Genomic DNA, 19,009 nt, shown 5'->3' with positions numbered 1-19,009 from the left:
GAAATTCGGCTTGGCCCCTAAGACCCTCACAAACTTTTACAGATGCACAATTGAGAGCATCCTGTCGGGCTGTATCACCGCCGGGTATGGCAACTGCACCGCGAGCAACCGCGGGGCTCTCCAGAGAGTGGTGCGGTCTACCCAACGCATCACCGGGGGCACACTGCCTGCCCTCCAGGATACCTACAGCACCAGATGTCACAGGAAGGCCAAAAAGATCATCAAGGACATCAACCAGTCGAACCAGGGCCTGTTCACCCCGCTATCATCCAGAAGGCGAGGTCAGTACAGGTGCATCAAACCTGGGATCGAGAGACTGAAAAACAGCTTCTATCTCAAGGCTATCACTGTTAAATAGCCATCACTAGCCGGGCACCACCCGGTTACTCAACCTTACACCTTAGAGGCTGCTGCCCTATATACATAGACATGGAATCACTGATCACTTTAATAATGGAACACTAGTCACTTTAATAATGTTTACTTACTGCTTTGATCAGTTCATATGTATATACTGTTTTCCATTCTACTGTATCAATGCCACTCCGACATTGCTCGTCCTAATATTTATATATTTGTTAATTCCATTATTTTACTTTTTGATTTGTGTGCATTGTTGTGAATTGTTAGATACTACTGTACTATTGGAGCTAGGAACACAAGCATTTCACTACACCTGCAATAACATCTGCTAAATATGTGTATGTGACCAATAACATTTGATTTGATTTGAACCAGCTACCTTGTGATTTACACCAAACGGTCAAAATCTTTAGTGCCTATAGTGGCAGTTGCATGAATCAGAATCTCCATTGAAACGTATTTTTAGGGGTAGGCAGGATGTCAGTCAACCTACCTAAGTGGTCCCCTGTCATCTTGTACTGGCACTGGGTGCCAATTTTTCAATTGCTGACAACTCAGAATCAGTATAAACTGACACTAGGATTTTATCAGTGGGTCAAATGGGCTCATAAAATGTATTTCAATGCACTACATTGGCATCATTATTCTGATGCATAATACCCATGGTCTTTAGCCAAGACTACCTGATTTAGCTCATATTTATTTTCAGAATGGGTTGAGTCCTGTACACCACCCGCCCCTTGGGCGCGTCACTCCCACTGAGCGAGCAATGAGCCAAAGAAGGGAAAATGTGTAGTATGACAAAATAGGCAGTTTACTATTCAAAGCAATTGGTTAACATTTTGAAAAGACAAATACCTGGCAGCATCTGCATATACAATAGGGTACCGTTTGAAAGCATGACACTTCAAATGTACAGTACCAGTCAAAAGTTTGGACAGCTTTGCACACTCTTGGTATTCTCTAAACCAGTTTCTCCTGGAATGCTTTTCCAACAGTCTTAATTAAAGGAGTTCCCACATGGTGGGCACTTGATGGCTGCTTTTCCTTCACCCTGTGGTCCAACTCATCCCAAACTATCTCAACTGGGTTGAGGTCGGGTGATTGTGGAGGCCAGGTCATCGGATGTAGCACTCCATCACTCTTCTTCTTTGTCAAATAGCCCTTAAACAGCCTGGAGGTGTGTTGGGTCATTGTCCTGTTGAAAAACAAATGATAGTCCCACTAAGCGCAAACCTAATGGGATGGCGTATCGCTGCAGAATGCTGTGGTAGCCATGCTGGTTAAGTATGCCTTGAATTCTAAATAAATCACTGACAGTGTCACCAGCAAAGCACCCCTGCACCATACACCACCTCCTCCATGCTTCACGGTGGGAACCACACACCAAAAATCTCAAATTTAGACTCATCAGACCAAAGGACAGATTTCCACTGGTCTAATGTCCATTGCTCGTGTTTCTTGGCCCAAACAAGTCTCTTCTTCTTATTGGTGTCCTTTAGTAGTGGTTTCTTTGCAGTAATTAGACCATGAAGGCCTGATTAACGCAGTCTCCTCTGAACAGTTGATGATGAGATGTGTCTGTTACTTGAACTCTGTGAAGCATTTATTTGGGCTGCAATTTCTGAGACTGGTAACTCTAATGAACTTATCATCTGCAGCACAGGTAATTCTGGTTCTTCCTTTCCTGTGGTGGTCCTCATGAGAGCCAGTTTCATCTTAGCGCTTGATGGTTTTTGCGACTGCACAAATTTTCCCGGATTGACTGACCTTCATTTCTTAAAGTAATGATGGACTGTCGTTTCTCTTTACTTATTTGAGCTGTTCTTGCCATAATATGGACTTGGTCTTTTACCAAATAGGGCTATATTCTGTATACCACCCCTACCTTGTCATAACACAACTGATTGGCTCAAACGCATTTAGAAGTTAAGAAATTCCACAAATTAACTTTTAACATGGCACACCTGTTAATTGAAATGCATTCCAGATGACTACCTCACGAAGCTGGTTGAGAGAATGCCAAGAGTGTGCAAAGTTTTCATCAAGGCAAAGGATGGCTACTTTGAAGAATTTCAAATATCAAATATATTTGGATTTGTTTAACACTTTTTTGGTTACTGCATAATTCCATATGTGTTATTTCATAGCTTCACTATTATTCTAAAATGTAGAAAATTGTCAAAATAAAGAAATACCCTGGAATAAGTAGGTGTGTCCAAACTTTTGACTGGTACTGTATATGAAGTGAATTTTCTCATTTTAGTCAATTACTCTTTTGAGAACATTTCCATAATGTATTCTATTTGAGGATGACAACTGCTATGTTGAATTTGAGTTCAAACAAGTCATCAATACTGGCCCAAAAAAAGAGAACATGACTTTATCAACTCGAAAAGGAGAAATGATTAGTATTAGCTAACTCTCAGCTTACGTCAAATGGCAGAGCTATTTCCTTTTAAAAGACCTGGGCAGAAATCCTAAAACCAGACTTATTAAAGCAGTTCAAATTCACAAAAAGACTACCACTGCTACTATATTTCAAGTAGAAGCTATTGCGTCAAAGTACAAATGTGTAACTTTCAAAGTACAGAAATCATCCCTGTATGATGCATTTTCCTTTAAATACTTTGTCTTGCCCATTCACCCGCTGAATGGCACACATACACAATCCATGTCTCAATTGTCCCTTGGCTTTAGAATCCTCATTTAACCTGTCTCCTCTCCTTCATCTCCACTGATTGAAGTGGATTTAACATCAATAAGGGATCATAGCTTTTACCTGGATCGCCTGGTCAGTTTGTCGTGGAAAGAGCAGGTGTTCTTAATGTTTACTCTGGGTAAATAATCAGTTAACAAGCCTTGTGGGAGAGAGAGAAGCGGGAGAGGAGGGTTGGCATGCGTATGAGGACACAGAAGGGTATGACACGGCTGGCTGCACTGAGACAAGACCACCGTGACAGCCAGGAACAACAGTCGTGTCATAAGCTCTGGACACCGGCAAAATGCAACGGGGTGAGCGGATCTCTGTGTTTTACACAATTGTTGGGGTTTACCCTGGGGGTCGGGTGTTAGCCTACACCAATGCCATGATTACTGTATATATGTGACAACCTTTGTATGCTTGCAATGTGCAATGATGGAAAAGTACTGGGTAAATGGAGATGTACTGCTTCAGTTCTCAGACTGAGAATTGTCTGCACCTGCTGATAAGTCACACAGGCTCAAGGCCGAGATAGCAGAGTGAGAAACCACAGTCTAGACATGTTTTTCTCATCTTAGATACTTTGTATCTAATCCAATGCAACAATGTTAATATATGATTGATGGTAGGTTGTATAAAGAGTGTTGTCTCCTGTTTCGCCACACAGATCTTTACTGTAGACTACTGAGGTATTCTGTATGTGAATCTGTGTCTGCAATTGCATTTAATTACTAAAGAGTTTCATACCAAGGTTCCTGTGTCTGTGTCATCTATCTGGACGTTAAAGGAAACTTACATCACCCTATGCAAAGGACCACCCAACACAATTATGACTGCTCAAACACACATACAGAAAATACACTACACACTTCCTCACAAACAGACCAAGACGCAAACCAAATCCAACCCATAACACACACGCACACACACACACTGGCAGGCGACTCATCTGGCAACATATTGCATGACTAAGCTTCTGTCCAGCTTCCAGGCTGTGGGTGGCAGACTGTCTTCCCACCACTGAGGAATAGCAGCATGACCCCCCCCCCCCCCCCCATGCCCCCCTGTCACTCTCCCTTCCACTATCACCTGCCACCCTGCATCACTGTCACCCCTGGGCAGTGCCAGTCTCGCCCCGAGGTGCTGAGCAAACCTCTGTATACTCCCCCTCATCTGCTGCTGCAACACCAACACAACAATGCTGTGTGACGTGAAAAAAATCCCAAAACCGCTTCACTTAGTTATTCAGGTTGTACCATGTATGTTATAATTTAAATACGTAACATTGCGTTGTTGTTTTTTACTCAAACTGATTTCCTGAGCTGGATAACTTTCCCCCCCAAGTTTCAACAACCCTTACAGTGTACAGTATGTATTAAAATATTGAAGCTAATAAAATTAGGGTCTGTTGGTTGGACTGTGATGCTTCGAACACCAGGCTTGTGGTTTTGATTCACACTCAGAAATTGATACCAAGTCACAAGTCAGTATGGATCATAATGTATACTGCTCAAAAAAATAAAGGGAACACTTAAACAACACATCCTAGATCTGAATGAAAGAAATAATCTTATTAAATACTTTTTTCTTTACATAGTTGAATGTGCTGACAACAAAATCATACAAAATAATCAATGGAAATCCAATTTATCAACCCATGGTGGTCTGGATTTGGAGTCACACTCAAAATTAAAGTGGAAAACCACACTACAGGCTGATCCAACTTTGATGTAATGTCCTTAAAACAAGTCAAAATGAGGCTCAGTAGTGTGTGTGGCCTCCACGTGCCTGTATGACCTCCCAACAATGCCTGGGCATGCTCCTGATGAGGTGGCGGATGGTCTCCTGAGGGATCTCCTCCCAGACCTGGACTAAAGCATCCGCCAACTCCTGGACAGTCTGTGGTGCAATGTGGCGTTGGTGGATGGAGCGAGACATGATGTCCCAGATGTGCTCAATTGGATTCAGGTCTGGGGAACGGGCGGGCCAGTCCATAGCATCAATGCCTTCCTCTTGCAGGAACTGCTGACCCACTCCAGCCACATGAGGTCTAGCATTGTCTTGCATTAGGAGGAACCCAGGGCCAACCGCACCAGCATATGGTCTCACAAGGGGTCTGAGGATCTCATCTCGGTACCTAATGGCAGTCAGGCTACCTCTGGTGAGCACATGGAGGGCTGTGCGGCCCCCCAAAGAAATGCCACCCCACACCATGACTGACCCACCGCCAAACCGGTCATGCTGGAGCATGTTGCAGGCAGCAGAACGTTCTCCACGGCGTCTCCAGACTCTGTCACGTCTGTCACGTGCTCAGTGTGAACCTGCTTTCATCTGTGAAGAGCACAGGGAGCCAGTGGCGAATTTGCCAATCTTGGTGTTCTCTGGCAAATGCCAAACGTCCTGCACGGTGTTGGGCTGTAAGCACAACCCCCACCTGTGGACGTCGGGCCCTCATACCACCCTCATGGAGTCTGTTTCTGACCGTTTGAGCAGACACATGCACATTTGTGGCCTGCTGGAGGTCATTTTGCAGGGCTCTGGCAGTGCTTCTCCTGCTCCTCCTTGCACAAAGGCGGAGGTAGCGGTCCTGCTGCTGGGTTGTTGCCCTCCTACGGCCTCCTCCACATCTCCTGATGTACTGGTCTGTCTCCTGATAGCGCCTCCATGCTCTGGACACTACGCTGACAGACACAGCAAACCTTGCCACAGCTCGCATTGATGTGCCATCCTGGATGAGCTGCACTACCTCAGCCAGTTGTGTGGGTTGTAGACTCCGTCTCATGCTACCACTAGAGTGAAAGCACCGCCAGCATTCAAAAGTGACCAAAACATCAGCCAGGAAGCATAGGAACTGAGAAGTGGTCTGTGGTCCCCACCTGCAGAACCACTCCTTTATTGGGGGTATCTTGCTAATTGCGTATAATTTCCACCTGTTGTCTATTCCATTTGCACAACAGCATGTGAAATGTATTGTCAATCAGTGTTACTTCCTAAGTGGACAGTTTGATTTCACAGAAGTGTGATTGACTTGGAGTTACATTGTGTTGTTTAAGTGTTCCCTTTATTTTTTTGAGCAGTGTATATTAAATGGTCAGCAATGCATTCTGGGGTGGAATCGTAGTTGAAAGGTGCAGATCACGCTTGCCTCATTATTTCGCAACTGTGTTACGTCACAGGGATGTTGAAGTTTACTGGTCTATACAAAGTCATGTGAAACAAACTTTTTATACTGGCAAACTTCAAGCATGACACTAGCACGCAAACTGATGATGCCTGCCACAGTTTTCCCAGTCCTATTACATGTTATGTCTATTTCCAGGTAGATAATGAAGGTCTCAACTTGACCTAAAAAGATAAAACAGAACTCTTTTTCATTTCTGCAATCCATCATGTTCCTCAATCTTGAGGCCTGCGTTGCAATTGAGAATGCAATTTAAAATCACAACAGGGTTCTATGAAAAGCCAATGCGATGTCCCACAATAGGACCCGGGACAAAACTGTGTCAATCGCATCTCCAGTAGAAGGAGTAATCCTGTAACAATAGGCACGTGATGAATCACTCAGTTGCCAGCTCAAAATGGATGAAAGGATTTGAAAATTATGTACAATCTTCACAGCACAAAATTAAACAAATTGGCTTATTCATAATAAACCTTAAGCACCATGTGAAATTAGGCACCTGTGTCTTTTTGGGAACTGATTAGAACCGTCACAATGTTCATAAATGCTTCAGTCAAGCATTTATCTGTAATAGCTTAATGGTACATTTAGCTGTGATTGAGTTGTATAGTAAGTACATTAAACAGTATGCTATCTTCTACTGAATTCATCAAGGATTCAGAGACATACTGGCCTGTTAACAATACTTCTCCCTGAAGAAGCAAGGGACACATCTGGCATGGTATTTCTTATTGAAACATCAATTGTGTTGTATTTTTCATAAAGATAATACGGCAGTCAGAGGAGGCTGGTGGGCGGAGATATAATTGTAATGGCTGGAATCGGTGACAAGGTATTGGTGACAATTTATTCCATTCCAGCCATTACAATGAGCCCATCCTCCTATGTCTCCACCTACCAACCTCCTTTGATGACAGTAAAATGTCATGGGTAGGGTTCTTACTCACATCCGATCATCATCATTGCCACAGCAAAGAGTTTTTCTCCGTCGGTGGTGGGGGCGATGTTGCCGAAGCCGATGCTGGTCAGGCTGGTCATGGTGAAGTAGAGGGAAGTGATGTAGACCGAGTCCTTGCTAGGCCCGCCCTCCCACCTCCCGGAGCCACTGGCGTTGAAGCGGTACGGTGTCCCCACCGATTCGCTCAATATGTAGAGCCAGCTGTCCATCCTCACACTGTTGGTGTTCTCGTCGATGACCTCGTAGTCGCCGATGCTGTACCAGATGCAGGCCAACCAGTGGGCAGCCAGGCCAAAGACGCACACCAGCAGGACCAGGACAGCGGCCCCGTACTCAATGTAGTGGTCCAGTTTACGGGCCACCCGGCCCAAGCGGAGCAGACGGACCACTTTGAGGGAGCTGAAGAGACTGCTGATGCCCTGATGGGTAGAAAAGAAGAGGGGCATGGTTAGGCTAAGCGAGAGAATGAAAAGTAGAGCTTTACTAACATTCCAATTATCCATTGTTCATGGTTCTAACTATTTTACTAACTGTTCATTCATTGATTAAACATAAACTGGAAGGGTCCCAACAGTGAACCCTGTGGAACTCAACTCCCTAAAGCACTGTACAGTATAACCTGCATATGGATTTGGTACCATGGTGCAGTTCCCTGTTGTGTTGATGATAATGAATACAATGCCATTAGCTATAAAATAAAATAATAGCTGGAGGGTATGCTTTACAACATGCTACTTCTACAAAACATAACTTTGCTACAGAAGCTTGATTAGTGAAGAATTCCACACTGCCATGTGACAGAATAACGGTTATTTGGGTCCTGGACCAACCTCTGGAAAGTACAGTATCGGAATTAATTTAGCCCGGGGTTACTTTTGTTTTCATAGATGGACATGGAGCAGGCACCCACAATTAATGTTCCAGGATCTTACTCTGATAATGGTATGTGAATGAGTACTAGGGAGGACAGGTTTCTGAACCATTTGGAGATTTAATTCCAGAATTTGAATGAGTCCCTCGTATGTGGCTTTATCAAAAATCCCATTACCCTCTTTTGCATGCTCAATTTGAATCAAGCTCTTGGTGTCTTCAAACGTCAAAATGTGATGTGATGTGAAATCAACTGCTCATCGAATCTAGATTCCCTAAAACATTTAAGACTTAGTGTGGCATACTGTACAGCGAGGCTGAGATGCAAAATGCATGGGCCTGGCGCTTCCCGAAAGGGTGAATCTACATTTAGTACTTAAGGCAAACATAATGCAGTGCGGTTTATGTAAGCTCACTAGCCTCTGCTCACGTTTGCCTCCATGACGTGTGCGAACCTACTGCATCAAGCAATTTTCAGCTCACCAGGGACACATTCATAATGCAATTACGTTCAACTACAATAAACACATCTCCTCAAAGAAAGGGAGAGAGGAAGCTCTGCTAAAAGCTCAAATGTGTCCCTGTGGCAACTTGAATGTCTCCCTACAATTGTCATTGAATACAAAACAAGGTCACTGTGCTGAAAGCCTTCTCTTCAGAGGAGCAGAATGGTTGCTAGCTGCACAGTGCTTGTATATGAGGCACAGCACCGAATGAAAAGGAAGGATAACTGGCGTTGACAAGTGCAGCAAAGGCACATGCAGCGCCCACAGGCTTTGTGGGAGCTCACTGTGTGGGTGCTATAATCTTTCGGCACACCACCCTTCGCACAACAACAGGCAGACAACACAACAGTACATAACACTGGAGATGTGGAGAAGAAAGATGGGGGTTTCTGCACTTTTGTTTTGGTTCTAAGTTACAATGCCCAAAGTTTAAGGCCAAAAGCAGTGTTTTGACTTGTTAATTAAGCTATAATTGGCTAACTATGTTTGTTGTTTGACCTTTGAAGCACTTGTTTGTTCATTATTTAAATGTAATATTGACCTTTATCTGTGCCTTCTGTAGTACAGAGTTATTTTTATGCTGATAATACTGTACTTGGGCGTAGGCATCTATTGATTACTTTAAGGTTATCAAGACTAGCGCGTGAATCAAGACGATCAGGACCATCCTACAAAGGCCTCTGTGCCAAGTCTGCTTCCAGTGAGTTTTACTACAGAATCTCTCGAAGAGGCATCAGAAAAATGTGCTGTTTTACCAGCCTGTGTTCTTTTTAATATGTTAGAGGGATCTTCTCTGACTTTTTAGCCTCTATTCACAGTATTCCCCAGCAACCCTGTTGTCTGATGGTGTTTAAATCTTTGACTATCTGGCAACTCTAAGGCAACCATTAGGCAACTGCGGGGATAACATTTCTACTGCTGAGAAGTTGTATTAGAATAACATTCAGAAAGCGGAGTCATCCACGTCATTGTTTTGAACCAAAGCATGCACATTTCTAGTGTTATTCAGTCATATCTATTTTCTGTTTCAATTTGATACGACTCAGCTGGCTGTGGGTAGGACTGTATTGTAGAGTGATTAATGGTGAACACAGAGGTTAAAGGTATACTCAGCAATATGACATCATACACAGTGGGGCGACTTCCTGCTTACAGAGATTAACAACAGGATTAAAAGTAATAGTAAGTTTTTACAGTACCCAATACCAGTCTGGGATTTCAACTGACAATGGGTAAAAAAAAAAGCCTCTGCAAAAATAACTGTCAAGAATCTGTGATCTGTGATTATTTGAATCCAGGCCCTATAGTCAAGACGCCATTTCTAAAGAATCTGGTAGTATGACAGAGCATTTAGTTCCATTATTGCTCGAAAGCTTGGCCGAAAACGCCAGCAGTCCCTATGGATGGACGTGAAATCCCTAGAGACATTTCAAGTCACAAATAATTCAAACTGACTCATAGTGACTCTCCCTATGTGAGCTTTCATCAGTGCAGATGAAGATTCCCAGCGCTGAAGCGACACTTGAAGTCTGCTGTAAATTAAGATTAACGCTTGAGTTAACCTATCTGAGGAGAGGCGGTTCGCTTCAGTAAACCGAGGTTAAATGACTGGGGTTGTGTTGTTGAACCAAAACCCAAACTAGTTGTGAATAGCGATCATAGTCAATTCCACAGTCTGTGTCAAATCAAATCAAATCTTATGGGTCACATACACGTGTTTAGCAGATGTTATTGCGGGTGTAGCGAAATGCTTGTGTTTCCAGCTCCGACAGTGCAGTAATATCTAACAAGTAATATCTAACAATTTCACAACATATACCCAAATCTAAGTAAAGGAATGATGAATTAAGAACATATAAATATATGACAAGCAATGTCAGAGCGGCATAGACTAAGTTACAGTAGAATAGAATACAGTATATACATATGTATTACGCTACAACGATGTGGTGAGCTTTCCAGATCCATAAAACAATGTGTGTGTCTGTCTGTGTGTCTGTCTGTGTGTCTTCATCCATATCCATCCATCCACAAACACACAGACCCCAGTTAACAAACAAACCACTGACCTCGTCAACGTTCTCAAAGGCATTGATGACGTCGTATGGCAGGCAGGAGAGCAGGTCGATGACGAACCACGTCTTGACATAGTTCATCCGGATCAGTTTGGGGTCCGAGATGACCTCTCCGGCTGGCCCCACAAATGTGGTATGGAAGTTGAGCACGATGTCTACCAGAAAGATGACATCCACGATGCTGTCCACCACCAGCCAGGTGACGTTGTTCTGCTTGGTCTGGAGGATTAGAGTAGAGAATCTTTATTACTTAAGTAGTAGAGTAGAGAATCTTTATTATTTAAGCAGTAGAGTAGAGAATCTTTATTACTTAAGTAGTAGAGTAGAGAATCCCTGAGTGGCAATTTACAGCTGGTACATAGTCAATAAAAGTACACACAAAAGAGTAAAAATAAAAAATAAACAGTTTGCTAAGGTTCGGTTTGGAGTTTAGAGTAAGGGTTAAGGTTAGGGTAAGGGTTAAGGTTAGCGTTAAGGTTAGGGTTAGTTAGTAGTTGAATAGAGTTTAGACCTTGAATGAGACGTTGTAGGGCACCATGATGGCTGTGTAGAAGGTCAGGATGAGGATTACCCAGTCCCAGGTTGTCTTGAAGGCGCAGTAGTGGAGAATGATGTGGGGGGGAGTTTTAGGCGTCTCCTGTTTGTACTGCGGGAGGATGTCTGAGCCCAGCTGGAGGACCTAAGTTTGGTTAAGAAACGGTTGGTAACGAGTCATGAATGAGTCAGTGTTTTGGCAGCTAGCTACCTTTAATTAGCCTGGTGGAACCAGCCTGATCGCTGCGTAGAATAGTGACCGCGATCAGACTGATTCCACAAGGCTAACACTGAATTGGACCAGTGTGTAATTTGATTCTCCTGCTATTCGCCATTCCAGGTGTGCGTTTTTACCTAGTGTACACAAAAATATGACAACATTTTAGTTTGTTATGACAGTGTCTCTTATTGTATGAGAGCGATAACTTTGACATACCACTCATAATAGAAAATACTAAGTCATGGCAATATAATGACCACATTCTGTAGTCTTTTGGACCACACAAAGACAGTTCAGTGTTGCCTTGATTTCATCTCTCGGTATCTCTTGGATAGTGTGACATAACTCTCTATCCCAATCAATATAACACACAAAATAAGAGTGGAATTCCTCTCTCCCTCATATTTTTTGGTATAAATTGATGGAACTTTCCAGGATCAACAAATAAACAAACGGTAGCCATTTTGTTTTACCTAAGCTAGCAATCACATCTCCCCATTAGTAAACAGAGCACCTTATCTGACCATCTAAACACAATTAGCTTTTCCACCATTTTTCAAGAACAGGATGTTGCTAGAAGATGGTGGTGGTAAGACATCTTGGACTAGTCCCAGAAGATGACAGAGGAGATATCTACCCAAACAGTCAGTCCCCTTGGGATATCAGAGGACTAGAGACTTTATTCTAGCCTTGCGATTTTCAGAGGACTAAGGACTATTCAATCAAACCAGCATTGCAGTATGGTATATACACTGTAGACAGTAGCATAGACGGCTCCGTTAATCAGAGTAAAAAAAGTGTACAGTAATAATCAAGTCCCTAAACAAGTTAAACATTGCTGAGGCAGATTTAATTGAATCCTGCTCTTGTCGACATCTCTGACCTTTTATGCACTGATTATAAGTCACTCTGGATGAGAGAGTCTGCTAAATGAGTAATGTAAATGTACATTTAGGTTACACAACTCCACAGAAAAAGTCATAGGACAGGGTTCCCCAATGGGCGGCCCACGGGACAAATTCTTTGTCAAATACTATATCTGTTTCCGCTTCTTGCGGTCAATTTGCAGTGTACAAATTATTTATAATTATGTTCCTGCCCCCCGACCATGTGCTCAAGCCCACAGCTGAATGTAATTGGGGACTTCTGCCATAAGGGTTTATGGTCAGGACTATATATAGAGTGATCCTTCATATTAGAGTTGTGTCTGTCTGCAGAGTTACAGTTGCCCAGGTGGCCAAGGGCTTGCGGTCTACTGCTTTGGTAACAGAAAGACACACTTCATTTATCTCAGAAGTAGCGAGTGAGTTTGGGGACAGGTTTAGGCATTTCATCTGAAGCTAAACAGAAGCGGGCTTGGAAATACGAGACGGTTGCTCCTTCCAGAAACACTTAGGCGGATGAGTGCTTATCAACAGGGACAGAGGCACACACTACCTCAGCCAGACGAGAGTGCTTGTGGACGTTCTCGCCCTTGTGGACGGTGGGCGCCAGCTGCTGCAACACTCCCCGGCTGCTCGTCAGAGCCCGTGTGAGCCGAGCGAATTTACCCCATCCTGAATGACAGAGTCAAAGAAATGTGGAATACCAAATCAACCCATATCCACTCCCTTTAGCCTTGAAATCAAGACTGAATCATGCTGCATTTCAACAAATGTGACACAGAGCTAAATTCAGCGTGGATTTTCAGGCTACTACTCCCTAGGCATATCTGTAAATCTGAAAAGATTTGATAGGTGTATTCAGTATTGCGGAAATTCTTCATAGGTTATTAGATGGCAAATGGAACTATTACCATATGCGTATACCTATCCATTTCTTTCAGATCTACATGAACTGCCTAAAGACAAGGGCTAGCTAGTGGTTGATTCGGAATTCTGAGAAAGTCCAACATTACTGGCTCAAATTATCAGACAAAAATGTAAGTCGTAATGTGAAATGCTGCACTGTGGTTTTTCTCTCAATAATGTCAGCAACACACATTTGTAGCTCTCTAAAACCAATTGTGTCTACAATCCTCAGCTTGATCATGTCCTCATTAAAACAGAATCTTCCTTAGATTATCTGAAATTCAATGTCACGCCAACCTTTCACAGAGTCATCCTCAATGGGCTGTTTGAATGCCGTGATGTCACTGAAGGTGCACAGAAACAACACCACCTTGTCCTGCTCATTCCTGATAGGAGCGATCTTTACAAAGAACCACACCGGCATCCCTGTAGGAAACACAAAATGATGTTATGGTATCTGTTCATATTCTAATGTATCTCATAAGTAATCGATGTAGCAATTAAATTTGACATGGTTCAATCAACAGAGAGCAAAGAAACACTTACGATTCTTCTTATACATGAGAATTTCGAACGAATTCATCTCGTAATTCTCAAAGGTCTGTTGCACTTTCTCACCCGTCTCCTTGTCTGTGAGCTCCCCATACATGAAACTGAAAATTGCATTGTTGGTGCTAATTTACATACAAAACAAATAAAACTGGATAATACATTCAGATTCTTGAAACGAATTATCCAAGCTACAAAGGCCTCACGAAAAACATTGCGGCTCACAAATAACATGGTGAAGGCATCTGCATAAGCACTGGTCACAGCGAATGTCATGTTGAATTGACATAAATACAAAGTATGTGTGCTACTTCAGAGGCACATTTGAATTCCTTAGTGCCTACATCGTTTTCACCCATTTCAAAACACTTGACTGCTGTAGACTGAAATAACCTGAATTTGCATGGAACAAACATTGTCATCTTATGTCTTATTTGTGTTGGAGTAATAATATGATTACTAATGTATAGAATGTACTGTATGTTTATATGTTTATGGGCCAGTCTCCCGAACCCAGATTAAGCCTATTCCTGGACTAAAAATCCCTTTTATTATATATTTTCCATTGAGTATGCCTTTAAATTGGTCAATCTGCAGTTCAGACAATAAAGCGGGCACCCTGCCATTGTTTTTGGTTAACAAGCTGTGGGATGGGGCTGGAGAAATGTTACCGCTCTCAAATTCATGGACAGCGCTATGGATACAAGGATTGACCATCTGTGATATTAAAAGGATTGTTTTAACCATGTTTTGAGGCTATACAGTGTTTGTTTACAATAACAATCTTTACAAACAAAGGAGTAAAACAAGCTTTTGTTTTGGGTTCTGATGGGGTATGACAGCTGAACAGCTAATGAGGCATCTATAAGTTATATTCAAGAATCAATGGGTATATATTATAATTTCTATCTAAAAATGGATGTAGCAAATGCAGATTGCCCCTTCAAATCCAGGTGTAGGTTTAATCTGGGTCCAGGAAACCAGCCCGATATGTTTATATGTTAATGTAGATATACTGTATTTATACTCTACTGTATAGTATTGCTGTCAGTGAAACAAAATGCTGACCCACAAAATCAGTGGTGCCATAATGCAGTCATAAGTACCTGCAGGTGCTACTTTTCTGCATGACCTCAGCACGGTGGTAACCGGAGAGCTTGCAGAAGCCGTCGTTGCTGTACACAATGGGCCAGTCCACAATCTGGGCATTGCCCAGAACAAAGTTGGTATCTGCCCAGGGAGGGAAAACAACATGAAACCTGGTTCAGAAAGAACTGATAGAAACTACTACAGCACTATTAACTGTCTTTAACTCATTATTTTACTTGGAAGTTATAAGGTAACTGGATGTAGGCCTACTTGTCTTTATTTCATGAAATCATTATTGTACTTTTACATTTAAATTGAAAACATGGCTCAAATCTATCCAAACCTGTACACTTAAAGTTATCTGTGGTTCCTCGTGTGTAAGGTGACAGTTGATGATTGTTTTTTTATTACAAATATGTTGTTGTTGTTAGAATGATATATTATTGGATGTAATGCATTTGTATTTTGTATTGTTTTAGTGAGTATGTGTATTGTGGCTGTGTAACTGCCCTTACTTACCTGCCCTGGGACAACAGGTGCAAATTAGCTTTTGGCAAATCCCAGTACATTTACATAGATGTTGCATTATTGTAATATTGATGTTGATTGTGTTTTGTACCCTATATTATAAAAATAAATATATAAAAATAAATGTTTCATCAAAATTGGTAGTCAGCTAACAAGTTAGAGTTAGGTAAAACCAAGTATTACTGTAATGCTGAGCATTACGGCATATTGCTGAGTAATAACTTACCATCTACAGTACATCTATTTATCTATCTAGATACATATCAGGCAGACTAATTAGCGCATTGTAAAATAAAGTGCAACCCAAAACACGGCTGAGGACACAGCTATTGCAAATGTGAGGTATTTTAGTTCATTTGAAGCATACTTAATATACTATCATACTTTTAAATATGTACTGCCAACCATAGTATGCGAATGGAGAATTTATTGGACATGAAATACATGTCGAACTCCACTATAGAAACAGGTGAAAGGAAGCATCTGAAGCTTTGCCATGATGATATACAGCATATTGGCAAAGATGTTTTACTTGTTGTGGAAACTGAATCCGAGGCTACTGCAACAAGGTTGAGAGAAGAGGGAAAACGTGACAGTGAAATCAATATGCTGTACACAAAATCCAACACTTTCACTGTTGTCTTACAAATGATAGTTCTATTATGGCTAGAGCCCCGCCAATATGACTTATACATCATCTGCCAATATTATTGGTCAATATTAACCTGATTATTGCATACTTTTTCATTTGCAGAAATCTACTACATCGAACCAGTTGAATCTTAGACAGTGTTTATACGACACCATATATCCCTCTTGTGTAGTATTGGACAGATTCAGGTGCCGGTATCCATTGTACCACAACTTTAAGCCTGGTAAATGGGGTCTTATCTGTTTCAGTGCAACCTGACTAACATTATCATTGGCTGGGGCAGTGGTGCCAATCATTATAACATTGTCTATCATTGGCTCGGTAGGCAGTGATACAGCAGTAGCAGTGACCTCAGAAGGTGCTGTGTTTAATCGCCAGGCATCACTTGTAAGACTACATTCATTACAGTGTCATTAAATGGCCCAGTTCTAGGTGATGAGCCAGCACATTTCAAGCAGCTGGGTGTTTTGCCCTTCAACCTTAGCTGCCCCATTCCAAGAAACTCTGAGCAAACTATGAGCGGGGACTACCCCATTTGTGAAGTGGTCATGGTACCATTATACATAACCTATGTGTCAATAATGGGGTGGGGGTAGAGAAAGCATAAGATGTTTTCCTCTCTTGTCTTGCACGCTCAGGGGATGGATGTTTCAAGTGTTTCATATCAGGAGTGCTGATCTAGGATCAGGTCCACCCTGTCATCTTATTCATTGTGATCGAAAAGGCAATAAACGCTGATCCTAAATCCCCCATTACAGTATACTTAATCTCGCTCTTATCTTAAGAAAATATGTATTCTTCATACATATTGACAACACAGACCGACATGAGACCGTCACGAGACCATCACAGACATTGGGTATGTCAAACATAATGTTTCACAAGACTGACACAACGCCTTGAAAACATGGGGAGTAGTAGGGAAACTGGAGGGAGTTGATCTACTAGAGTATATTCCACATGGGATAGTATCAGGAATGAAAACTGGGGAAGCAAGTGCAGAGAATATTTGAGGGTGAAGCTATTCACCATAAGTGAGGTATATGTGATTAAAAGAAAAATGGGTCTACAGAACACAAACAAGTCTATGGTGGATGATTTGGGGAAGAACATAAAGGGGACATGACACTACTTTAAAACATTGTTTATACCTGTCTGTCTATGTGATAATGTCCAAACTGAAAAGTTAAAAAGAAAAGTGGTTAAAGTAAGAGGCAAAAAACAGTGTTAAAAACAGATAAATGAATTAACCAAAACAAAAGCTCCCGTGGCAAGCATGTCACTCTGAATAAGTCAACGGATTCATTTTGCCCAACAAGTCTGTGTGCCTCCACAAACCAACAAATTCTAGACTATCTGAAAAACACTTGTAATTTGGGTTTAAAACATGAATCGAATAAGTATGTCAAGAGGAAAATGTTAATCTACTAATTTAGTTATTTAATGCACAAATCATGTGGAATACAGTGGATGTTTTGGTTTATTTTTAGGTGCAGTAAAGGTGACTGGTAAGGAATACCAATGGTAGACACAGCTATTCATTCGAGTTGTTTGTTGTAAAGACAACATCCATTAAATGCAATTAGTTTGAATTGTTTAATCATTATTTTCATAGCATGCTGGCTGTATAAATGTATAAATCAAATAGGCTAATCTAAAATAAAAAATAAACGGTTTACAATGACTAGTGTCAATTGACGGTTAGTTGTCCTGAGAGTTTTGGCTATAATTAAATGCATGTTTTTCAATGATTGGCTAATAGGCTATCATCCACAGTGTTTCTTCCTACAAAATAAAAACGAACACATTCCTACCATTGGATCGTCGGACGATGTTCTCGAGAAAAGTGTTTTGTGGGGCCACAAGTCCTCGACGTCCACCTGCCATTCCGCCTTGTCATTCAACGTCAGTAAGAAGAGAACGCTTTTAGAGTGAAAGGATGCCTGAAGTATCCGTAGGACGATACAGCTGCTCAAATCTCCGCTCTGCTGCTTTCATGGTCCCTGTTCTGCTTAGATATGATGAGCGGAAGAATCCCTCACCTCATGCTGTTCGACCGCACGTTCCGTGGCTGTGCTCCCCCTGTTGAAGACGGGATGCATGCAGAGAGCGCATCACCTGTCTCTCGTCTGACATCTTTGCACATGGGTACCCCAACCGGGTACCCTCACCCCCACAATCGTGTGAAGGAATACCGAGTAGGCTACTAACAGCCCTGCGTTTAGGCTATGAAGCACAGGTTAGGCCTTCACCTGGAACCCAAAAATTGATAACTGACTGGAAATGAGATTTTTTGGCGCAGTGGAAAAGAACACAGCTATAGCTTGCACTTCACACTGGTTGGTTGTGCGTCCTCCTCGCCTTCTTTTGACGCATGAACATGGGTTTATGTGGGGAATTCGAGGAGGTTGCCCGTATTCAGAAGTGCAAGGACTGGCATCCCAAGGACGCCACACATTTGGACACAACACACACACACACGCGCACAGAGGGAACAGGGTTGGGTAGGTTAGGCTACTTTCTAAATGTAATGTGTTAGTTACTAGTTACCTGTCCAGAATGTCAATCAGTGACGTAACTTTTGGATTACACCAAACTCAAGTAACGTAATCTGATTATTTTCAGTTACTCTTGGATTACTTTCCATTTAAAGGAACACTCCACCCAAAAACTCTCGGTATTTGTTTCATTAGTCCATTGTTGATATAGTCCCAAAATGTTTTGCATATCAGCAATCAAGTTTTCAAGATCTATAACGTTCAAAATAGAGAAATACAGCTGGTATGATGCAAAACATTTTGGGACTATATGAACAATGTACTAATGAAACAAATACCAAAAGAGTTTTAGAAGAAGACAAAAAGGATCTATCAAACTCAAACTCATTTTCCAATTCTGCCTTGAATGTCATTGAGACAACAAAGGTGTTAGTGGTTTTTTTTTCTCCCACAAACATCCATTCTGAATTTAAAAGTAGTTCCTGAATTTAA

General features: G+C 41.9%; 1 protein-coding gene across 1 annotated transcript in view; it reads right to left on the bottom strand.

Moving 5' to 3' along the window:
- LOC106564801 (potassium voltage-gated channel subfamily H member 1) overlaps positions 1–18,500 on the bottom strand; it is a 73,659-nt gene extending 55,159 nt beyond the window's left edge. The window contains exons 1-8 of the mRNA XM_014131207.2: positions 17,834–18,500; positions 14,857–14,980; positions 13,748–13,854; positions 13,499–13,627; positions 12,849–12,967; positions 11,169–11,336; positions 10,652–10,876; positions 7,196–7,625 (exon numbers count right to left, since the gene is read on the bottom strand). Of these exons, the coding sequence (XP_013986682.2) occupies positions 7,196–7,625; positions 10,652–10,876; positions 11,169–11,336; positions 12,849–12,967; positions 13,499–13,627; positions 13,748–13,854; positions 14,857–14,980; positions 17,834–17,906 (1,375 nt within the window). The 5' untranslated portion in view covers positions 17,907–18,500. The remainder of the gene's footprint in view (positions 1–7,195; positions 7,626–10,651; positions 10,877–11,168; positions 11,337–12,848; positions 12,968–13,498; positions 13,628–13,747; positions 13,855–14,856; positions 14,981–17,833) is intronic.
- Positions 18,501–19,009: the final 509 nt, after the last annotated feature.

The sequence above is a fragment of the Salmo salar genome, chromosome ssa12 (assembly GCF_905237065.1).
Source record: "Salmo salar chromosome ssa12, Ssal_v3.1, whole genome shotgun sequence".
NCBI classification, from domain to species: domain Eukaryota; kingdom Metazoa; phylum Chordata; class Actinopteri; order Salmoniformes; family Salmonidae; genus Salmo; species Salmo salar.
The sequence above is the reverse complement of the archived record's forward strand: the minus strand, read 5'-3'. Positions and strand labels throughout refer to the sequence as shown.